Below are 23013 nucleotides of genomic sequence, written 5' to 3' on the forward strand. Positions count from 1 at the left end.
GGCCCGCGCGCTCGGCCCCTGCTTTGGCTCGGAACGCGGCGGCCCCCTGGCCTTCGCTTGCCCGCTGTGCGGGGCGCACTTCCCGTCGGCAGACATCAGGGACAAACACCGGCTGTGGCATGCGGTCCGCGACGAGCTGCTCCTGCCCGCTCTGGCCGGGGCGCCTCCCGATGCACCGAACCCAGGCGGGGCACCCGACGGGGATGCTCAGCAAGTTTTCTCGTGCAAGCACTGCCCGTCCACTTTTTTTAGCTCCCCGGGGCTGACCCGGCACATCAATAAGTGCCACCCCTCAGAAAGTCGGCAGGTACTGCTGCTGCAGATGCCGCTGCGGCCGGGCTGCTGAAGGCTGAGAGACGAGGAAGATTGTAAGGTGGGCCGTGGAGGAAACGATCCTGGGGATTTCTATGGGGTTTTCTTCAACTTTCGAGTTTACCCTCTTTCCTTATTTTCTCACCTGAAACTCTCAATAGTGTCAATGTTCCGCCTGAGGAGCGGACAGAGAAATGTAAAATCTCTCTCTAGAGCAGGTATGTATATGGTATAAGCGTTCCCGGTCAAGAAGTGTCAGCTTTAAATCTTCCTCACAAGATAGGATTCCCCCCGCCCCCACCAAACTCTGGAGACCCCAACGAATCCTGTATGACTTGTAATTCCTATGGAAAGTCGCAGTGAGTGCGTGCATGTCTCTACAAAGGATTCTAGCTACCAAAAGTGGAGGTCCTTTTTTTTTTTTCCTCTAGCCATCGCAAGCGCCTCTGTAGTTTCTGTCTCAATAGGGTCAGACGTCTTGCACTGTATATTCTGTGAATTAAAAGTTATGTGATTGGTGCCAAACTTACATTGGGTGGGTGGGAAATACAAGACCAGTGTCTGTGGGCAGGAAATGTAAGATGTTTACGCACTTTTGGGTGATGTGGAGCTCTCCTTGTAAACTTTCCTTTTCTCAATGCTTAGTCCACTCTGAAGCTAGTGTCTGGAGGTGGGGCATAACACCTCTTACTGAAAGGAGTTGAGACCCCTCCCAGATTCTCACCTCTAACCCTTTTGTGTGCAGTATTCAGGAAGATACTTTAAACCTTCAATATAAGCTTTTGGGAAATACAGAATTCATTTCCTAAAGTTTCAGTTTTAGTAGGGTTTCATCCAACTTGTTTTAATGCTTCTGTTGTAAATCTTATGTGTATTATATATGACACTGTGTTCAGCGTTAAGGAAGATGTTAATACTTATAACCCACTATGAAAATGAATGGCAATTCATTCAATATTTCAGCAGCAACCTGGTTTTGAATTTTTGTAAACCATATTTAGCATGCATTCTGTACCTATGCCCTAATAGCCAGAGTTTGGAACACTGGCTGAGTACTGCTGGACAGGTAGCCCATATTTGTAAGATGCTTACCACCAAATAAATGTACATAGCTGGTGCTTTGTTGTGTTCTGTGTTTGTCTAAAGAATCCCATTGAACACAGCCTGTTTCCAAATGCCACACTTCTCATCTCCCCAAAGCCAGTAATCTTGGTGACCCATTTAGTTGGAATACAGACAAGAGAAATTATATTTTGTAAATGATTATAATGGTGCATAAATGGGAGATTTTCCTTGGAAGTATGGCTGCATAGACTGAACTCCAAAAAGCAAGGGATATGTACTATTCTTCAAATATTAAAGATACTTTACCACCCAAAAATGTCAACAGAAAATATTTTACGTATTTTCTTCTGTTTCAAAATTAGTGAAGTTTATTTGAAGATAAGTAAAATGTTAACTGTGCTAATTAACTTCAGTCTTTTTAAGTTAGTATTTTCCCTCCAATTTGTTACATATTATCAAACCATTAACTTGTTCATTTTTTTAAAAAAAGGAAAAGCATTATAGAAATTTGTAAGTAGGTATTTTATCTTTTTTGCAGTTCTTCACTTTGGTTGTGGGAAACTGTTTGTATTGTTTAATCTTGTTCCCAGAGCTCTCTCTATCCATGTTTTTCCTTTATATAAGCTTTAATGGGAATTTTAGTTTATTTTCTACATAGTTTCATAGGAATTTTTTATTTATAAGGAAATCCAAAATTTTACGTGCACAGGAACTCTGAAAGCTTCCTTTACAAACTGTAAAAAGTTTTGTTCCTGAATATATATTACCAAAAAAAGTAAAATTTAAGTAATCAAAGAAGCATTTAAGTGAGCTAAATAGAGGCTTTATTAACCAAGTGCACTGGAGGAAGTTTCTGGTGAGACGCTATGAAAGTGAAAAATCTCCTATTTTTAGTAATTGTGGTAGGATCTCCGAGAAATAAACTGGGGTGTATCCAAAGAAGAGAATTAAAATTCATTTTTCATGATTAGTTAAGATAAACCTAGGTTCATGCTTTATGGCCCTGCTTATTAAGTCTGAAAAAATATAAAAGACCACTCATGAACACAAAATGATAAGAATATTTTTATTGTATTATTAAATACCATCTTTTTTCCACTGTTACAAATTTGTAGATACTACATGAATGATGATACATAATTTATATTTTATAGTTTGCCGATATGATGTATTTACACATGCAGTTAGTACCAATGTCATGCTACATTTCCTTAGGAGATGCTCGTTCAAAAAAAAAAAAACGTGAGCAAAATGTGAGCAGCTTATCTACTGTAGGAAAATATTTCTGGAGGGTGGAATGTATACCAACCTGCACCTGCATGTTCAGTATTAACAATATTAGATTAATTTAGACTCCTGGGTCATGTTCCCTTTTCTTTTAAAATAATACACATAATTTAAGCCACACACTTAGAAAAGTTTTCTTCTTTTTTTTCTACCCACCCCACCTCATTCTTCCCTTTTCGGTACTTAAGAAAGAACATAGATATACCAGGGTCCAGCAGCCAATAATAAGGGGCCATAATCTCAAAACAGAAGTGGCATTTAACCGTGATACCATTTAAAAAGCAAAACATTAGAAAAATATTTGGAAGCTAAACATGAATCAGAGTTCAGCAGTGATTTTTCTGGTTATTAGATATGTCATGGCATCACCTGCTGCACAGCCAAGAAATGAGACACTGCTTTGGGAAGAAAAAGGTAATGCTAAAATTATTTCAGCTGGAACTTGAGATGCTAAAAGACCATTTAAGTCGTTTATTTTGATAACATAAATAATCCATACACATCAAGTGTATTAACAGATCTGTAACTTTTGCCACAACGTTACAAATGTTTAAAGATGTACATTTATTAAAAAATTATATATTTACTGAGCCATGAAGTTGTAATGGGGCACGATAAAATCATGAGGCTATCTGTCCAATTATATTTTGGCTCAAAGTTAATTATGAAATTGAAAGTAAAACTACTTGGACATAATTATCGAGGGAAGGTAAAGGGTATAGAATAAAGCTTCACCCCTTACCCCCCATATGGCAGCTTGGGGTGTGGGGGAAAAAACCAACCGAATAAACAACCCAAATCTAAAATACTAAGTTACAAATTATTTAAATCCAGTGTTTTCTAAAATAAATGTTCAGGAAGGAACATGCATATTACGGCAAACACAAAGCCTGGAAGGGTTAACGCCATGTTCATGCTAAGGTGGCTACTGGTGACCACTGCCAGGCTGCTGTCTCCTTAGGATTTATTGGCGGAGCCAGAGGAGCGACGCAGCTTCATGGACATGCGGCTTTTGCTCGTTCGAGGAGACATTGGAGAGGCCAGGTCGGCCCCGTCTACCTGCGCCGCTGTGGGAGTTTCACTGGGTAGGATCTCTGGGTAGGAGCCTGTGGGAAACAGCAAGCACATTAGTGCAAATCCTCTGGCTCTCCTCCTAGAAGAGTAATTTCTCTGCTACAGATCCAAAGACCTTAGTGAGGTCTTTTGAGAAGAAAGAGCAAGCCCCAAATTTGCTTGTTACAAAAGTCTACTAGTATTTTATTTAAAACCCAGTGATCTGGTGGCTCATGTCATCATAGTAGCCAGAAAGCACCAATCATTATTTCCAGAACCAGAACCAACCAGAGAGCTCCCCAGAAGAAGCAATGGGAAGCAAGATCTTTAGGACAGAAAGGACAGGGATCCAAAGCACCATCAGCATGCACGTGAGGGCTTAAGAAGCAGGTGAGAAGGACCAATTCCTATCTCTGGGGTACAGAATATAATCAACAAAAGGGCCTTCACTGCTCAAACTGGAAAATAAAACAGCACCAAGCATTCCCAAAAGGGACTTAGTAGTATAAGACCATTAAACATGCTAGGAAGTTAAATTTAAATATGTTTTTAAGAAGGAACAAGATAAATTCCAGGGGGAGAGGAGGGTGAGGACAAGATCTCTCATCTGAAAGTCAGTTCAAAAAGAAAAAACTGCTCTTTCTCATAGTGTCTCAATTTAGAAGAGATAAGTGATGCTCTTGTTTTCTTAAACTTCTGTAGTTACCAGTAGAGTCAGTAGATGTAATATTTGAAAGAAGCAAAAAAAATGAGTTCAAATTGGAAAATTCTTCATACCATGTACAAAGTAGTTCTTCACTTTTGTATGTTATTTCTATAATTATGATTCTCTACACACTTCGCACACTATAGGCACTCAAATATTTCGTTAAAAATAAAAACCCCTGAAAAAACAAAAAATCTGCAAATAACAAAATTTTTAACATTCTGTATATTTTGAGGCACTTTAATCCAGGTTTCCTTTATGTACATAAAAATTATCTTTATGTGTGTCACAAACAAAGGTACATGACACAGGCTGCAGGCTTCAACCGACACAGCTCCTTACTCTGTAGGAAACTTTTGGCACATCTGTTAGCCACTGGAACTCCTCACTGACGCTCTGAGCTTGGGAATACTTATACTACTGCTTCCATATAATGAAACACTTGTGCCCAAGTTGAAGGTATGAATATTTAAAAAGAAACAATACCGTTCAATAGAGGTACAGATCCTACTGACATGTCTTAGGAAATTAAGAATGTATCTCTGTAGAACACTTCAAAATGTTTTCAAGGTCAAATAGTATACTCAAGAACAAGCGTATATTGTCAAGGAAAAAATATTTTATCACTAATCCTAATTCAGGTAAATTGTCCTCTTTTTCAAAGTAACTTCTCCAACATTCTTTTCTAACTGAAATGAGGTTGGCCTTCAAAATACAAGAAGGACATGTACTTCTCTGTTCGCCTTTACTCTTCCCAAAGATCTGAACTGGTTCATACTGGACCCATACTGGAAATCTTAGAGAATATGAATCCACGGCCCTTTTGAGGGGAGCACTGCAGATGGATGGCAGAAGGAAGGTGAAGAGCAGTAGCTCATGCTTTTTGGGTAATGCATACTTATTTCCGGCCAGTCATGAGAGGCCTTCCCATGTCTGTTTACCTTGAGATGGCCAATGTTTTCTAGTGGAGGTTTTGGGAGGAAGAGAACTATCACTGCATTTCTTTCTTTGTTGTGAATGAAGAAATGGAGTAGCAAGCAGAAGTGAGAAAACAAAAGAGAAGAGAGATAACAGATATGAGCGACATAGTGCAGAATTTTACAGGTGTTAACAGAGAAGCAGAGAAGACAGTAATCAGGTTTTATGAAATACAATTGGGCATGCGATGTGTTAGGGTGATGAAGTTTCACAATGGACAAATGCTTTGTACATTCAAATGTTATACTTACCCACTAACAAAACAAGTTCAAATAGGAAAAAAGAAAAGAAAAAAAAGGTCTATGAGCAATTCTATAAACATCTACCTTTTAAAGTGTTCATTGCACTGGTGGCAGGTTATCCTAATCACTCAGTCATAAATTCTCTCGGGCTGTACTGTCCAACATGGTAGCCACAGCCACATTACAGTTAATTAAATGAAAATTTAAAATTTGGCTCCTTGATGCACTAGCCACTTTTAAAGTGTTTAGCAGTCACAAGTGGTTAGTGGCAACCCTAATGGACAGTGCAGACACAGAATATTTCCATCATCACAGAAAGGAATGCTGCTTAGAGTATGCCAAATTCAAAGAATATTTTTCTTCAAAAACAGCAATTCCTCTATGTCCCCTTTACTGCCTTCAAGGTGAAACCCCTTTCAGTCAACTGAGTCAAATCAGACTTTTTAGTATGTGTGTGCTATACAGCTATTAGGACCTCCTCACGTTTTAGCAAAAGATATTTGTGATGGATACTCAGCATACCCAAATTCCATAAATAATCGATGGTGGATAGATCTCAATTTTAGATTTAAAGAATAATGTGATACTTGCACTTCATTTCACATCCTACTCTAAGTATTGACTTACGTCACCTGAGACATAAAGAATATTGATTTCTATCAATAAAATATTCTCAAGTATCAAGTTTAAAAAGTATACGCTCCTATGTTTTACAAAATGTATCTATTACTAATGTTTTTACAGTACTCACACAGACTGGTGTCTATATCTGGATGGTACAATATATTGATTCGTACTTTGTACACTGATTACAATGAACTTTATTACAAGAAACATGAAGAATATGACTTTGGGGATCTATAAAGATTATAAAAGGGCACTTAATGGATCATTATTTGTTGTGGCTTTGATTATACTACTTGCTGACAGGTATGACCCATTTAAAACTGCTAAAGTTACTGGAGGTACTAAACGATGCCTTTAAAAATGTGACTTTGAAAGCAGTTCTAAATAATAATGAACTAAGAGGTAGTGTCATGTTAGAAACAGCATGGGCCTGGGTTAGACAGACCTAAGTTAAATGACAAGTTTAGTTTGCTGGATACTGGGCAAACTAACCTGAGATAGTTTTCTTATTTGTAAAATGGAAACAATACTAGCTGTATTCCAAAGTTGTGGGAATGAATGCCTACAAATGCAAAGACCCTGGCATATAGCAGGAATATATTAAGTGTATACAATAAAACTACAATAAGAGCAAAAATTAACAGACTTTAAATCAAAACAGATGAAGATTAGAAAAGATGGGATAGAAACTAGAAACAGTTTTTGAAGAAAATGACCAATAACAAAATGTTAATTGGTAAAATGTGGAGAACATAACCGTTTAGTTTGGGGGAAAATAGAGCATTTATCCACTTTTATGTTAATATTCCTACAACATAACCTTTGTTAAAGAACAGATCACCCAAATAATCTTACTGCTTTAATATCGGTAAAGGAGTAGATACGTGGTTAAGATTAGTGTGGATGCACCACTGAATGTCATAAAGTTAACACATAATTTAAAATAAAATAACACAGAAATACAGGCAAACATGAGGTTTCTTATTAAGATATTCAAAAACTACCATTACTGCAGACTGAGAACATATCAGTCTAAACTTGTCATATTTTATCTCCTTACAAATAGGAAAACTGGATTTAGGATAAATGGTTTCATTTGAGTTCATGGAGATAAACAGGAGAACTAGGATTTAAATCCAGATAAGTCTGACTTCCAAAGCCCATAGTTCTCCCATGGCAACCTTAAAACTATATAAAAAATAATGAAGATTTTTCAATGGATGGAAAAGTAGAGCCTTCAAAATAAAAATTTTTAACAAACTCTAATTTGCAAACAAGACCGGTTACTGGGCAATTTCTTTCCTCCCTCAATATCAAGAAGGGACTGAAAATATTTAGACTAAATGAATCATTATATTAGTTAAGATCATGCACTCTGAAGTCAGACTCTGACTTTAGCAGGTGACTGGGTAAACTTTTTCGGTTTTCATCTCACAGAAGATTCAATGAGAGGATGCACAGTGATTGTTCAATTACTGTTATTTTCATCATACAAATTTTATATCTGAATGACTGGTCTATGTGAAAACCGAACCTAATAATTATTGTTATTAAAGGTTAATGGACTTTAATATTATTTGCTTCTTGGTCAACATACAAGCCAAATTTCTAAGTTCAAAATACTGAAAAGAGAATATACTTGGTTGCTTTAAATTTCAGGCTAACCTACTGATAAATAAATATCATTAGGAATTTGTTTTTAAAAACACAGTAAACAAACTTATAGCTTATATGTCAAAGGCAGTTGATTTTCTATTGGCACTCACAAATAATATTTAGGATATATATAAAATAACTATCTTCTGAAAAGCTAAAATCTTTTCTTCTAGATCATTTCAAAGCCTGGGAAAAGGAGAAAACTTTAATGGCTAAATTTTGATGATTCATTCCATTGAAAGATTCAAAGAGATGGGCCTGACAATTGTAATACTGTCTCATCTACATGTGGCAATATAGATTTTATGAATTAATAGCAAAACTGGGGTTGGAATAAAGAAAGATTAGATTCTACTCCAGGTCTTCATAATCATTATTTGGATTATTTGAATCTTATTACTAATTTTTAGAATATTTACTTAGGAACCTATATGTTTTCTAAAGGTAATTATACAAAGTGGTATGTATATGTAGATATACGTATTACGAGTATATACAGTTGACCCTTGAATGTGGGGATTAGGGGTGCCAACTCTCTATGTAATGTGCCTGTGACTTATAGTCAGCCCTCTATAATGCAGTTCTCCCTATAGGTAGGTAGGTCTTGTTCCTCTGTATCTGTGGTTCTGCATTCACGGATTCAACCAAACTAATATTGTGCAGTACCGTAAAATGTGCTACTGAAAACAAAATGCATGTGTAAGTGGACCTGTGCAGTTCAAACCCATGTTGTTCAAGGGTCAACTGTACATGTATATGCATATATGTACATATGTATGTATATATGTGCATATTCAGAGGGAGTCAAATACCAATCAACCCTTTACTATTTAAAATACTAAAATTTCTAACACTTTGTAGAGAAACAAATCCAAAGGGAGGTATCTAACACTAGCTCACCTAAAATAATAGAGTATTAGAGGTAATTCTAGATATGCTACTAACAGAATGTATTCAAAAATACTTATGGCTGATGATAGTAAAAAAACGTAACACTGGAAAAGACTTGGGATGGGGGAGAAAAGACAAGACTTACTTTGAGAAGATAATGTGACATTAGGGGAAAATATCAGGATTTTGAACTGCCAATATAATCTGACCAAAAAGAGGAGTAATTTCAAAGTTTAGAGTCAGAGGAGAGGTGTTCATGAATATTAAGACATTGAAAAAGAAGGTCACTGTAAAACTTTTGATATTTTCCACACACATGCCTGACAAAGATAAAGGGATTTTTTTCCTGTAATTTTTTTTTTAAAATAAAGGACATGAAAAATCTAATAATGTTTTAATGTGGTTATGGAAGATCAACAACGTGTGACATCACGATATCTCCCTCAATGACCTTAGGGATAAAAATAATTTCCCTTAAGTATCAGTCTACTGCTACAGACAGAGTCCATTTTGAGAAAATACAGTTATGAAATTTATGGATCAACTATGATACACCAAAAATGTTTTTCATGTCTATTTAAATAATACTAACAATTACCTAGAAAAATCCTCCTTGGATTTCAATGTCATCACAACTGATAAATTACTGTTATACAGGAAGTAGGTATTAAATAAGCTTGAGCCAAGTAAAGTAAACTTAAGGTAGTATTTTTCCACTATTCTACTGAATAGAATTATATTATTATAATATTATAATTCTATTGGTTTGAAGGAACAGATTATATCCTTTATATGATTATTATATTGATATTCCTTTAAAACATAATTTCAATTTATTGCATTAGTATTGATTAGTATTAGTTTATATAGATGTGGTATGCATAGGCTTATCTAAATTGATTCTCATCTGCAGTTCTGAATGCCATTTCCTCAGTGTGGCAAATCAATTTTTTCATTATATTAAAAAGTAATAATGAACCTAAAAATCTTCACTCTACTATGCAATTTTTGCAAACCATAAGTCAGGTCCATATGGCTATTATGTGGCCTATTTTATGTCTTCTCTCTACACTTTAAAATAACTTTAAAGGGAGTTCGGCATGTATCAGTTGGTTTGTGATAGGAAAATAAAAATTTGAGCTGACTGGGGAAAACAATCATTCTTCAGATATCATTATGTTTTTGCTACTGTAAACGGGTAAAGGTTTCCTTTTTTATATTATTGTGTTGAGTTGAAAACCACTCTGGGGTCTCTCTGGGGGTCTAGGGGTGAAGACTTCACTTTCCAATGTTGGGGTGTGGGCTCCACCCCTGGTCAGGGAGCTAAAACCCCACATGCCTTGGGTCCAAAAAACCTAACACAAAACAGAAACAATATTATAACAAATTCAATACAGACTTTAAAAATGGTCCACATTAAAGGAAAAAAAAAAACCACCTTAAAACTACTCTGATAAAAATTTTAACTTTCATAACTATTCAAGTCTATAAAAAAGCATAAAAATGTATTCAGTAATATTGGAAAAGTTATTTACAGGTAAAAAGACCTTTTAAAAAAAATTCAAGGTCATGTTTCTAGTGTTTCCTAAAAGCAAAGACAACTGAAAAAAAAAATTAACCAGGGACTTTGCTGGTGGTCCAGTGGCTGGGACCTCTGGGCTTCTTCTAATGTGGGGGCCAGGGTTCATTCGATCCCTGGTTGGGGAACTAGATCCTGCAAGCTGCGACTAAGACCAGGCACAACCCCCTCACCTCCAAATTAACCAAAGAGCCTTGACTTGGCTGCTGTATCATCCTTTACCTAATGTCTCAGAATGTGAGAATACTACTTACTTCCCATATTATGTATCTGGTCAAATGTGCAGGATAATACATAAAATATAAGAAAAACATTAAGAACAGGAATATGAAGGACTCCAGCTAGTAAACAACTACAACATAAAAACTGACAGCCTGTATACATTTAAGGGGAGAAGTTAGTCTGAACATGGTCTAATCAATATTTTCACTTGTGAAACTTATGGTTCAACTATATGATACACAAAAGTGTTCATGTCTATTTCAATAATGTCTGATATTTTATCAGATATTCTCTATTATTAAAAATGAAATGTCCAAGTATACTTAACTAGTTTTTACTTTGTTGTTCATTAATTTATTTTTAGTATCTTTCTTTTACCATCATTCTTAATGCCAAGCTGAGTAATTTCAGATAGTGTCAATCCACCAAAGCAAAGATTAAGACTTTTTAATCTTTCAAAAGATTGAACCCAGTCTAATATAATTTTCTCTTTGTTAGGTATTTTATATTATTAATTGAAAGGGCTCCAAGTTTCTTTGTAAAATTATTTTTATAATGGCCAATTAAGTGGGTGACAGGAACGGAAACTTTAATTTCACAGACTAAACCTCAATTGAGAATTATTGTTATTTTTTTCAAACCAATTAGGCCAGAAGAGGAGTACTGTGCCTATTAAACTTATTTAATACAAAGAAAACTTATATAATATAAAGAAAATTTGAAGGCTTGTTATAATGAATTTCAAGTATACTGTATTCTTTTTTCCTGCTTCCCCTGAACATCATTAAAAAAGTCTTTGTATTTCAGGTGCCTAGTACAGTGTAAGGCACACAACAATAACTATTTGATGAGTAAGGATATCCAGTAACAATGCAACACATTACAAAATACAGACACACCATTTCAGTTCAGGAGGACTACTTTTTCATGCTGAGAAACAAAAAGGTCAATACAACAAGGTGTAACTAACTTCAACCAAGGGTTCTATTATTAGTTATTTTTATCCCAGAACCAATGTTAGTGTTTCATGCAGACCTAGGTTAGTAAGTAGAATTCTGGAAGAAATTTAGTGACAATTTCTGAAATGTTTAGTATGAACCAGGGCAGTGGTAAGTTTGCTTATTAACTGAGTTACAAGCTTAGTGCTTGCTAATTTTTAAAAAAGGAAATGGGGGAAGAACAAAAGGTGTTTTGTGTGACACTTTGTCTTACCTTCAGATAAACAGAACTGATATTTAATGATCTAAAGAGGGAAAATAAAATAAATGAAACAATCATAAGGAGTGCAAAGTATTACAGAATAGGAAGGCCATGAGTCATTTATTTTCTTACTGATTTCTTCAAAATTAGTTAATTGTAAAAATGCAGTACCCTCTTATAATCTTCAGTATTACAAATAATTTAATCTGTTAAGTACTTCTAAATCTAGACCAGTTATTTTAACTTTATTTGTAAAATCAGAACTAATACGGCAATATTCTTGGCCATAAAATTTGATCCTCCGAATTTGAGAGTGCCTGCTCAACTGTGTTTCTTTTGCAGATACTTCAGCAATGATTCTGTGAAACAAAATTGTTACTGCCCTTTAACTAAGATAAAATGTAGTGTATGTGTTTTTAATGAAGACCGTTGACGTTTAAAAGAACTGTATTTAGGTAAAAGAAAGTATAAATCAAATTTATAGGCCAAATATGAAAATAATGATGAAAAATATCTATACTTCAATGACTGGAATTGTATGCAACTAAGTTTTTCATTAAGAGTTTTTTTTCTCAGAACAAAAGGGTATTGCATTTCAAGTTCGAATAATGACCAGTAACTAATACTTGCTTTTAACCTTACCGGCATCAGATGGTAAATGATGGTAGGGAGCTGGAGAAAAAACCTGTGCTGCAAAATCTTCAAATGTCGTTGGTTCTAAATGGTGCTGGACAATCGTTTGCAGATACCGTGCTCTCTCCTCATAGCTGATTTCCTTCAGTTAAGGTTGAACTTAAATGCAGCTTACATTGGAAAAGAACAGATCTGCTCAAAAAGGCCTATCACTGCTAAGCCATTACTTCTTAATAAATATATTCGCCAACTATCCTTGCATATCACTAAGAGTATGACTTTGTAAAGAGTAAAAAATTATAGCTATTAACGTAAGTTTACTCTTCCAGACACCATTATACCTGGTAGCTTAACAGGAATACATTTATTAGAATATAACTAACAGAAACTGTTGGAAGAAAGAAAGGTTAACAGTTTACTTGGAAGAGGATTCAACTGCTACCAGGGTAGCCTAGGCTCATCTTATCTGGTTAATCAGCTTCGATCTGCAGATGTACTCTGAAAAGCCACATGATAAATATTATAATGCTGCTTAAAATACTATGTCTGAAATTCTATTTTTCATTTGCAATGATTTATTGTGAAAAATTCCTGCATATCTTCTTCTTTTTCTAAATCCCTGCATTTTCCCAACAATTGTTCTCATTTTGAATGGAAGACTACTGTTGCTGTAATCCTTGAATAACTCCATGCAGTTAAGATAAATACACAGTTGAATCTGTATGTCAGAAAAAAATACCTAGTCAATTATAACACTGAAACAGGCAGGAATATTTGCAAAGAGTCCACAGGACTCCTAAATACTGTCTAACAAAAGCATCTACAGGGCACTGACACTGACAGAAAAATACTGTACTTCCCTTTCACCACATTTTCTTCTCTGATATTATTGACAAGCAACCAGTACCTTGAAGTGTTGTTGCTTTTGAACAACCCACTCCAGGCTTCCTGTTTCAGCAGGCCTGATTGTGCTGTTAGCACAGAGAGGGCGAGAAGGAGAGAGAATATTTCTGTTGTTCACGAAAGCAACTATGGAAATGGCTGTCAAAATGTAGAGCAGCAGGCAGCAACATACAATTATCAGGAAAAACTCACATGCTGACTTCATGTCGTATAGTTCCTGAACTGAGAAATCAGTTAACCTTTCTGCCACAACTTTTGAAAGTTTTCCTGCTGTACTCAGTGTGCTATGTTGATAGGCTTTACATAAAACATATAAATAAGTATGAAGGATAATAAAAATTTGCCTATTGCTTCTTCTCTATTCACTGAATTTTTGCTAAAACCCTTTAATATTTTACCCTCAAAATTCATTATTCTCTCTTTTTAAAATTCCAATTCAATTGTTGTTCTTCAGTTCTTTAAACTGTAGACCAGGTCTATAATCAAGACCAAGAAAAAAATTTGAGAGGAAGATAATTTAAAATGTTAATTCAGTGGGAGATCCCATAGCAAGTTGCATTTACAAGGCATTATTGAGAGAAACAAAGTTAAGTCTATATTCATTATGCACTTAAGACTGTGATGTCTTTTGCCATCTAAATGATTTGAGTAATCTCTTATACTACATTTTATGTATCAAATATTCAAATAATCTTAATTCCAATTCCTTATAATCCATTATTTTCACTTCTGGGGCTGAACTTCAAAATAATTTCACTCCTGCAATGGGGAGCAACAGGAAAAGATGCTATATTAAAATGATCAGCAGTAAGGATTTTATAGAAGGATCATGCAGACATTTTTGAGTGTTAACCTAGAAAAGTAATATAGCACTTTTAAAAGAGAGTATATGGTTATAAATGAAAGGGGATGAAACTGATGGTTCAATCTAAATAATACCACATATCTCACAACTTGTTGGAAAGTACTTTTTTCATTGGGGGAGATTCACAGCTGCCGAATTTTCTGCAGTTAATAGAGTCCTTTGATTCACAGCAGTGCCCCTTGTACAAAAAATACTGGCCTTTGTGTATTACCAGAAACTAATTTTCTATTTGGCTGAAAAGGGAAAAATGGGGTTATTGCTTCTCCCTCCTACAGAGCTTTTCATTATGCCTGATGCACTCAACTTCTAAGCTCTTCTGAGAAAAAAAATAACTGAAGAGGCAAGAGGTAGAAAAATGAGCTTGTTAGCACATTAGAAGTGAAGTATCTTGGTGGGCCCTAGAAATTCCCAGTGGTGTGTTAACTTATCACTCTATGCATGCTGGCACTGATAGTCTCCCAATTGATCACTCTCTTTTCGCACCAAAGGTGCTGCCAGGAAGCAAAGGCTGAAGGCCCACAGGAGAACAGTCTGCTATCAAAACAAGCTGTTTTTAAAAGTCTGCTTGAATGGGTAAAATGCTTCATGAAAAGTAGGGTGGAGACACCTACCTGCTTTTAAAATGCTCTACTTTCAGAGGGCCTATAAATGAAATATTTTACTTTATCTTATTATATTTAGAGTTTACACAAAAATTAGGCAGAGAGAAAGCAAATTTAGTATTTCTAAAGCAAGGAGAATACTTCTAAAGTAGTAAAATTTATTAGAACAAGAAATGAATATCTAGAAAAGATACATTTTGGGGTATAATTCTATTTTACTATATAAAAGGTGATTCATAAAACTCTGAAGAAACTTCAATATATAAAACTATACAAACTGAAATTATCTAGACATAATGTATTCATTTTGTAGAAAAACCACATGATGTATTTAATAAAATTGCAAAAAAACATTAGAGGTAATAATGCTCACTAAACAATTTTTAAAGTCCAAGTATAGGTGGCAGAGTAAAGGAAAACAATCACTGATGGTTGAATTTAAATGAAAAACTGTAACGGTGATGTCTGCAGTTTCCTTTTGGGGGATTATTTTCAGAAAATAGTTAGCTTAGTAACAGTAGACTACAGTAAACCACATTCTAAAAGCTAAATTCTTTTTAATTTTCCAAGTTTGCTGTAGTCAAATAAAGCACAAACAATAATATCAAAGCAACCCAATCTACATACTTACGTCTTTTCTTCTTTTACTTTGGAAAACATATATTAAGGTGATATACTGAACTTGAAGTACTTAAACCATAATCCTGAGTCCACAAACAAGGAGCCTTTTGTGACTAAGATGATTATAAAGTTCCAAACAGTGATGTTAGCATCTGCAATGGTAACCATAATTCCAAACAGTTAATTCCTACATGTCCTTAAAATAGGTTACCCACTTACTCCTTAAAAGGCAGCTCTCTAGGGAAGAGTTATTAGTACCTACAAATTGAGTGGCCTACACAAACCTGATGGATAATAACAATTCAAGCTATATTCCTACTGCAATTGTATGTTGCCATTGGCATTGAAATTACAAATGAAATGGGTGAGATGCTAAAAAGGTGATGGCATACTTACAAATTCAGAGTAAAACTTAAAGTACAAGTCTAAGTTGAATTAAGACAGTTTTTGTTGCAAATCTAAAACAACCCAAGCCAAAACTAGCTAGTAAAAAACCATTTGATGAAGGAGACTTTTGGCTGGTAGGAATCTTTAATACAGAACTAGCCAATCAAAAGAAATAACACACAGGTGCTGCAATCACAGCAATATAATTATCCACTAATCCTCCTTTCCTTCTACTTTCTGCAAAAGCAGAAATGGGGGGAAGGAGTATTACCCATTCTAAAAATAAGAAAAAGGAACTAAATATTTTTTATAGTATAAATAGTTTAAACCCAATCTGTACTTCATTAACACAATGTTAACATCAGTATGCATTTTAAGTAACTACTTTTGATTTTAAACTTACATGTGAAATAATAAATAATGGCCCTGTGTCACTGGATCAAGATCAGCTGTCATGAAACTAGGGTTCAATTTCAGCCCACTCCTGGAAAGAGATGCATGAATTCTCTGTGCCACATCTTAATGTGAATGTTAAAAACAGTTATTTTGACCTCTGACTCAAGTCCTTCTATCAGGTTGGTGCAAAAGTGCGGTTTTTGCACTGTTGAAATTTGCCGTTTGATACTGGAACACATTCTAAATTAATGTGGTTATGTTATACATCATCTTATTTGCAACTCTTGCTTTTTTTTTTTTTTGCTGACTTATTACTTGCTGTTTACATTTATTTTAGACTATGGAAATAATGTTAGATAAGAAGCAATTTCGAGCAATTTTCTTATTTGAGTTCAAAATCAGTCGTAAAGCAGCAGAGACAACTCACAACATCAACAACTCATTTGACCCAGGAACTGCTAACGAATGTACAGTGCAGTGCTGGTTCAAGAAGTTTTGCAAAGGAGACGCGAGGCTTGAAGATGAGGAGTGTAGTGGCCATCTGAAGTTGACAACAACCATTTGAGAGAGACCATCGAAGCTGGTCATATCACAACTACATGGGAAGTTGCGGAAGAACTCAACATCAACCATTTTATGGTCTTCCGGCATTTGAAACAAATTGGAAAAATGAAGAAGTTCGATAAGTGGGTGCTCATGAGTTGACCAGAAATAAAAACATTGTTTTGAAGTGCTGTCTTCTCTTATCCTATGCAACAACAATGAAGCATTTCTTGATCAGACTGTGACAGGCAACAAAAAGTGGATTTTATACAACAACTGGCAATGCCCAACTTAGTGTGGTGAGACCAAGAAGCAGCTCCAAAACACTTCCCAAAGCAAAACTTGCACCAAAGAAAGTCATGGTCACTGTTTGGTGGTCTGCTGCCCATCTGATCCACTACAGCTTTCTGAATCTCAGTGAAGCCATTATAACTGGGAAGTATGCTCAGCAAATCGATGAGATGCACTAAAAACTGCCACAACTGCAGCCAGCACTGGTCAACAGAAAGGGCCCAATTCTCCATGACAACGCCCAAGTGCGTGTCACACAACCGACACTTCTAAAGTTGACTGAATCGGGCTTCTAAGTTTTGCCTCATCCGCCATATTCACCTGATCTCTCACCTGCGACCACTTCTTCAAGAATCTCTACAATTTCTTGCAGGGAAAATGCTTCCACAACCAGCAGAATGCAGAAAATTCTTTCCAAGAGTTCATTGAATCCCAAAACAACATATTTTTATGCTTTAGGAATAAACCAACTTATTTCTCGTTACTAAATAATGTGTTGATTGTAATGGTTTTTATTTTGACTAATAAAGATCCATTGGAGCCTAGTTATGATTTAAAATTCACGGTCAGAAACCACAATTATGTTTGCACCAACGTAATAAATAGCAAGTGTTATCTCCATGTGGACACTTTTCAGTACCAGTTTAAGAAATATATAAATGCATTCATTTGCAAGAATGCTTTGATAAAACTTGTCTATGGTACGTACAAGAGGAACTTCTGAGTTATTCTGAGAAAACTGATTTCTCATGAGAAAAAAGAGAACATGAAGAAAAGAGATGGTAAATAGTTAATTAGTGCCACTTATTTCAACTTTACTAATGTATAGGAAAAACAGACAAAAGGTAATTTTTTTAAAGGTAGATTTGGTTTTTAATTTTTCATTCTCCATAATAATTTTCTTAACAATACAGTGTAATCAGGGGATTTATACGTCCAATGTAATTTGTGACTAGCTTCAAAGAAATTGAAACTTGTGTGTATGTATGTGTGTTTATATATGTATATATGTGTGTACACATGTAGTATGTAAGAACGAATATAAAGTATAATTTTTCGTAAAAAGGTGTTACGAAAATTATAAGCAGACATCAAAGGCCTATCACTGCCTAACTAATTCCTCTTAAATTCAAGTTTAATGTTTTCTTTCCAAAACAAACAAAACCCCTACTGACTCCTTTTTGAGTAAAGGCAAAGTATGAAGTATCTGTATCTGTGCTTGACAGCACAGCCTCAGGGATTCAAGGCCCATTCTGAAATTCCTAATGCAGTAAGCACTTGCCCACACTCATAGGAATGTGGTTTCTTTGCTGTTTTACCAGTTAGGAATTTCGTCTGCCTTCTCTCTATAGAAAATTCCAAGAATGGTAATTGCAGGAAGAGAGAGAGTTTTGCATAGTGACTTAAATTTTTTTGTGAATACTACCTACCTTATTTACAAAGTTTGCAAGATGGTTGGTAGCTTGGTATTGACTCTGGTGGGAGTTTTCACATCATGGAACTCAATAAATGCCACCAATCGAGCCTCTTCCTGCTCTCCAGAGCCAGCTGTTAAGCACCAAGTGCGCCTCTTTCCTCATGCTTGTTCTTCTAATAAACTAGTGGGAGACTAATGTCTGAGGGCGGAGGCCATGCCGTTCTATCTTAATATCTCCAGCACCTAGTACAAGACCCAGTAGTACTCCTTGACTGTTTATAAACTATAGAAGGAATGAATCAAGTTGGTTGATAATTGATTAGGAGCCTGTTGATTTCCCTGGTGGCTCAGATGGTAAAGTGTCTGCCTACAATGCAGGAGACCTGGGTTCAATCCCTGGGTTGGGAAGATCCCCTGGAGAAGGAAATGGCAACCCACTCCAGTATTTCTGCCTGGAAAATTCCATGGATGGAGGAGCCTGGTAGGCTACAATCCATGGGGTAGTGAAGAGTAGGACACAACTGAGCGACCTCACTTATGCAGAGAGCCTGCTTCCTCTAATCCCAATTAGGCTCTCCAGAGACAAACCCCTTGGGGCAAATATAGTTGGGACCTTCCTAAGATTGAATTTAGAGACAGAGTTTGAATCTTACTTATGAGGAAGAGTTTGGTTCTACCCCTATCCTTAATCTAGCTGACTTTTTTTTGAAAGAAGTGAGTAAAGCACTGTGTATACCTATGTAAGGTATAACATTAAAAGAAAGCTGATATTAACATAAAATAACTGCCCACAGAAGAAATGCTATAATGTTCAACGTAATCACAACTCATTACAATTTAGCACTGAAATAAACATTTTGTCCCACTGGTTGGGATAATTTTTTTTTTAAGAAATTAAAAAATTTTTCATCAATTCTACTTATCATCCAAGTGGCCATCTGCAGTGAAGGGAGAAAAGGAAAGAAACTGGGAATATCTCTGTAGATAAAATAAAATGAAAGGTATTTTCAAAATCATTTTAGGCAGATATCCAAAACTGCTCTGTACACTCTAAGAAGAGAGGTAAAAATATCCTTGAAAAAAATACTTGGGAATTTAAATATTTAAGGTTTTAAAAAGGCAATCTTGAGAGGACTGATCCCAAGGCATCATTTAGAGAGAATATTTTAGGACAAGTCAGAACTTGAGGAAGGATACAACAAAGATCTACCAACATTAATTTCAGGAAACTCAGCAAAATGCTTATTCAACAATAAGCTTTGCCTTGAAGGAGAATATAAAGATTTGCTTAGAAAAACAAAGCTGCTGACTGACTGGTAGTTGGGACTAGAACCTTGGTCATTTAAGAGTCCAGTGCTTTTCTACAGACTATCTCAATGATACGAATTTTAGATGGAAAAAAAAGTATAAAAGGCATTTTAGTCAGCTCAGGGATGGCCAACACAATGACTATTAGCTTAACTTCTAAGATTGGCAATTTTCAAAAAATGTTTGTTTATATAGTTGAATCCCATATGTAGTATAGTAAAAATCTATAGCATGATCTAAAAAATGAGAAAATAAACCACATTTGGCTTTTCAGTTCTAAAAGGCCATGAAATATTTTCAAACATTCTGAAGTAGTATCATTATAGGATCTTGAAAACATAATGGAAAATTAGAATTTTATTGAGATATAGTATATAGGTAGATACATTTTATAAGTACAACTCAAGGATCTCATGACTATTATTATCAGGAGTAAAGTGGGATACCTTCCTGAAATACACAGGGCAATGAAGTATCCCACAGACTAAAAGGCACCGCTCCTTTATAAGATAAAAGTAAGGTATATTGCTTACTTTATAAAGATCTAGTAAATTAACACTCCATTTCTTTCCTACAGCAACTAATTTCTTTAAGGAATATGGAGTCTAGTTCATATGCAGTAAAAATAAAATTCTCCTACATAAACAGCATGAATCTTAGAATTGTTAAACAGAAATTCTGAAAATCCACAACAGGTTATGACAAATAATTGTGTATGATTTTTATGATGTCTAATATTAATGAAATTCTTTAGTAGTTGATACTATCTACACCATGAAGGAAAAGCTGTGATTTGTCAGAGTAGACAAAGCTGGGCTTTAATCCATCCTTTTAACCATACTGCCAAGTCTATATTGTTTTCACTGCGTCTCAATTAGGAGACAGGCAGGACACCTGGTACTTCTTTATCTAAGTCCCATGGGCTGCCAGATGACTCAAAATCCATAACAGGTGCTAAGGCACTGTGAGGATAGTCCTATTATTGAAAGCTGGAGTTGTATAAAATTTGGACCATATATAATTGCTCATAAATCAGTCAATTATTAAATGAAAACAGTAAGTAAAAAGTTGATAAACCCAATTCTATATAACAAAATTTATGTAAACACACTTAAAAAGATTAACCTTAAATAAATAGGATTAAAAATTTAAACCTACCTAAAGGTTCTGAAAATCCTTCCTGATTTAATAATCCAATAATCATTGGCAGCTTCTAAAAAGCACTAACATTATCAAATATGTATATGTTTCACTTTCATGAAAGCTGTATAAACCAAATCATCTACAAGAAAAACTAAGTTACTTGGATTTCAAATTTAATACAATTAAAATTTTGTACTCTCATTCTCAGTGAGATCTGCTTGAAAATATTATCACTAAGTAATAATGAGACTTTCACAGTCAACAGAGAACTGCTTCAGAACTACTAAGTATTAGAGTAAGAATTTTTAAAATATTGAGGGAAAATTAGAAACAATCACTTGTGTTTTTTCCTTTTAGGAACAAAAATTTCAATACATTAAGTTAAGGAAATCAATGTGTTTGGAATAAATACTAAACTTGGGTTATGTCAGAAGACTGCAAAAAGGGAAAAAATAACTAAGTGAAATTTTACAGTGTACAATTACTTAAGTGTTATCTCTACCTAAATGTGCACTAACTTAATTAAGATTCTGTTTAAATGCTATAATTATTGGGAGTACACAAAGTGATTTATTATCATGGTAAATAGTTACAGGGTACAGCAACCCATCATTTAAGACAGTGTCATAGAATCTATGATAAACAATATATTGGCTTAAACTAATGCACTATATGCCCCCAGGGAATAACAGGCTCAGAGACAGGACTTTAACGTTAAAATCTACCCATTAATCTTGACTTAACTATAATCTATTCTGTAGTAAAAGGAAGAATGGGTATTCAATGAATTACTGTTTTTGAAATATTGCACTGGGTGCTCATTTACTAAAACAATTTAAGCGGATATGAGAGATGGAATAGTAGTTAAATTTTACAGAATGTTACTAATTTTATAAAACATGCATTTGATTTTCCTTCAGTTTAGCAAGGACATCAAAATTTTAAAAATCTATAGATTGAAAAACTTTTCTTAAAATAACTCTCCCTGATCCTTTGAAAGGACATGTTGTATAAATTACAATACTGCAGTATAATTTAGTCAACTTAATTTCTGCTGGAAAAAAAGAATCATCTATGGAAATATATTATGGGGTCAGGATCTTGGGGGCTGAAATAAGCTTTTAATATTTTTTTAAGTTGTACATCATTGTTTTTTTTGCATGAGAACTTCCAACTGCTTGATTAGACTGACCAGAAGAAAATGTAAAGACCTAGAGTGGTGTTTATATAAATATTACAGCATACACTGACTCACTTTTAAAAAAGATATCCAAAATAGAATTCAAGGAGAGAAAGATAATCATGAGTGACTGAAACAGGCATCACCTCATTTAAATGATAAATCTAGTATTTAACCTTAAGATTTGTGACTGTTATGCATAAAATTGATTTATATTTCTGTATCAGTATAGCTTATATATATTCAGATGATATTCAGGAATTGTTAAAAGCACACAGTAAAGGAAATTAAGTCAAATTTGTCTCTAACCTTATGTGATGTATAAACTTTGGTGGTTTTAATCCACTGTCCTTTATTTTAAATTTCTATCAGGATTACAAAACATTATTTTCATTTCATTTAAACATAAAAATATCCTAAAGGAAAACTGATTTTTGCTCTGCTATAATTTTGTGGGCTGTTAACGGAATTACTACAGGTGGTTGCTTAAATATATTTATTTGCTTTCTTTTTGATAGCAGGTATGTGCTAAATAAAAATCAACACCTTTATCAAGAGAGAATAAGTAAATGTAGAAACATCAGTTCTACAACAGCTATTTTGCTGCTTCTCTTTTTCTCAACAGCAATTAGTAAAGCAACCCCTTCCCCTCCTCCCTAGTGCCGTCAAGCTGTTCAGAGCAGTTTGCAACTCGACAATGGTACCATTGTGAATGCTCTCTGGGCTTCCTTCCCACAGAGAGTTAAATGGGCAGTTCCTGCTGCCCATGATTGGTGTCCAGTGAAATAATACTCAAGAGCCAGGTTTTATCAGCTTCACGCCAAAGAAGTGAAGCCAGGGAACCCAAGCCTTCATATCATACTGGACCATATGCCAACCCTGATGGCCCCAAAGGTTTATCACTAA

General features: G+C 35.0%; 2 protein-coding genes across 10 annotated transcripts in view; one reads left to right on the forward strand and one right to left on the reverse strand.

Moving 5' to 3' along the window:
- The window catches only part of INSM2 (insulinoma-associated 2), a 1733-nt gene extending 1387 nt beyond the window's left edge, over positions 1–346 (forward strand). The window contains exon 2 of the mRNA XM_010835301.1: positions 1–346. This exon is cut by the window's left edge and continues 33 nt beyond it. Within this exon, the coding sequence (XP_010833603.1) occupies positions 1–346 (346 nt within the window).
- A 2083-nt stretch (positions 347–2429) lies between these two features.
- Positions 2430–23013, reverse strand: part of RALGAPA1 (Ral GTPase activating protein, alpha subunit 1 (catalytic)) — a 211085-nt gene continuing 190501 nt past the window's right edge. For 5 of the 9 annotated variants that reach the window (XM_010835310.1, XM_010835304.1, XM_010835309.1 and 2 more), the window contains 3 exons: positions 12461–12585; positions 5653–5655; positions 2430–3770 (listed from right to left, as the gene is read on the reverse strand). In XM_010835310.1, coding sequence (XP_010833612.1) covers positions 3622–3770; positions 5653–5655; positions 12461–12585 — 277 coding nt within the window. In that variant the 3' untranslated portion in view covers positions 2430–3621. Of the gene's footprint in view, positions 3771–5652; positions 5656–11830; positions 11862–12460; positions 12586–23013 lie in introns of all 9 variants that reach the window. The other 4 variants (XM_010835311.1, XM_010835303.1, XM_010835305.1 and 1 more) reach the window with 3 other exon arrangements.

The sequence above is a fragment of the Bison bison genome, unplaced genomic scaffold (genome assembly GCF_000754665.1).
Source record: "Bison bison bison isolate TAMUID 2011002044 unplaced genomic scaffold, Bison_UMD1.0 scf7180017864041, whole genome shotgun sequence".
In the NCBI taxonomy this organism is placed as follows: Eukaryota; Metazoa; Chordata; class Mammalia; order Artiodactyla; family Bovidae; genus Bison; species Bison bison.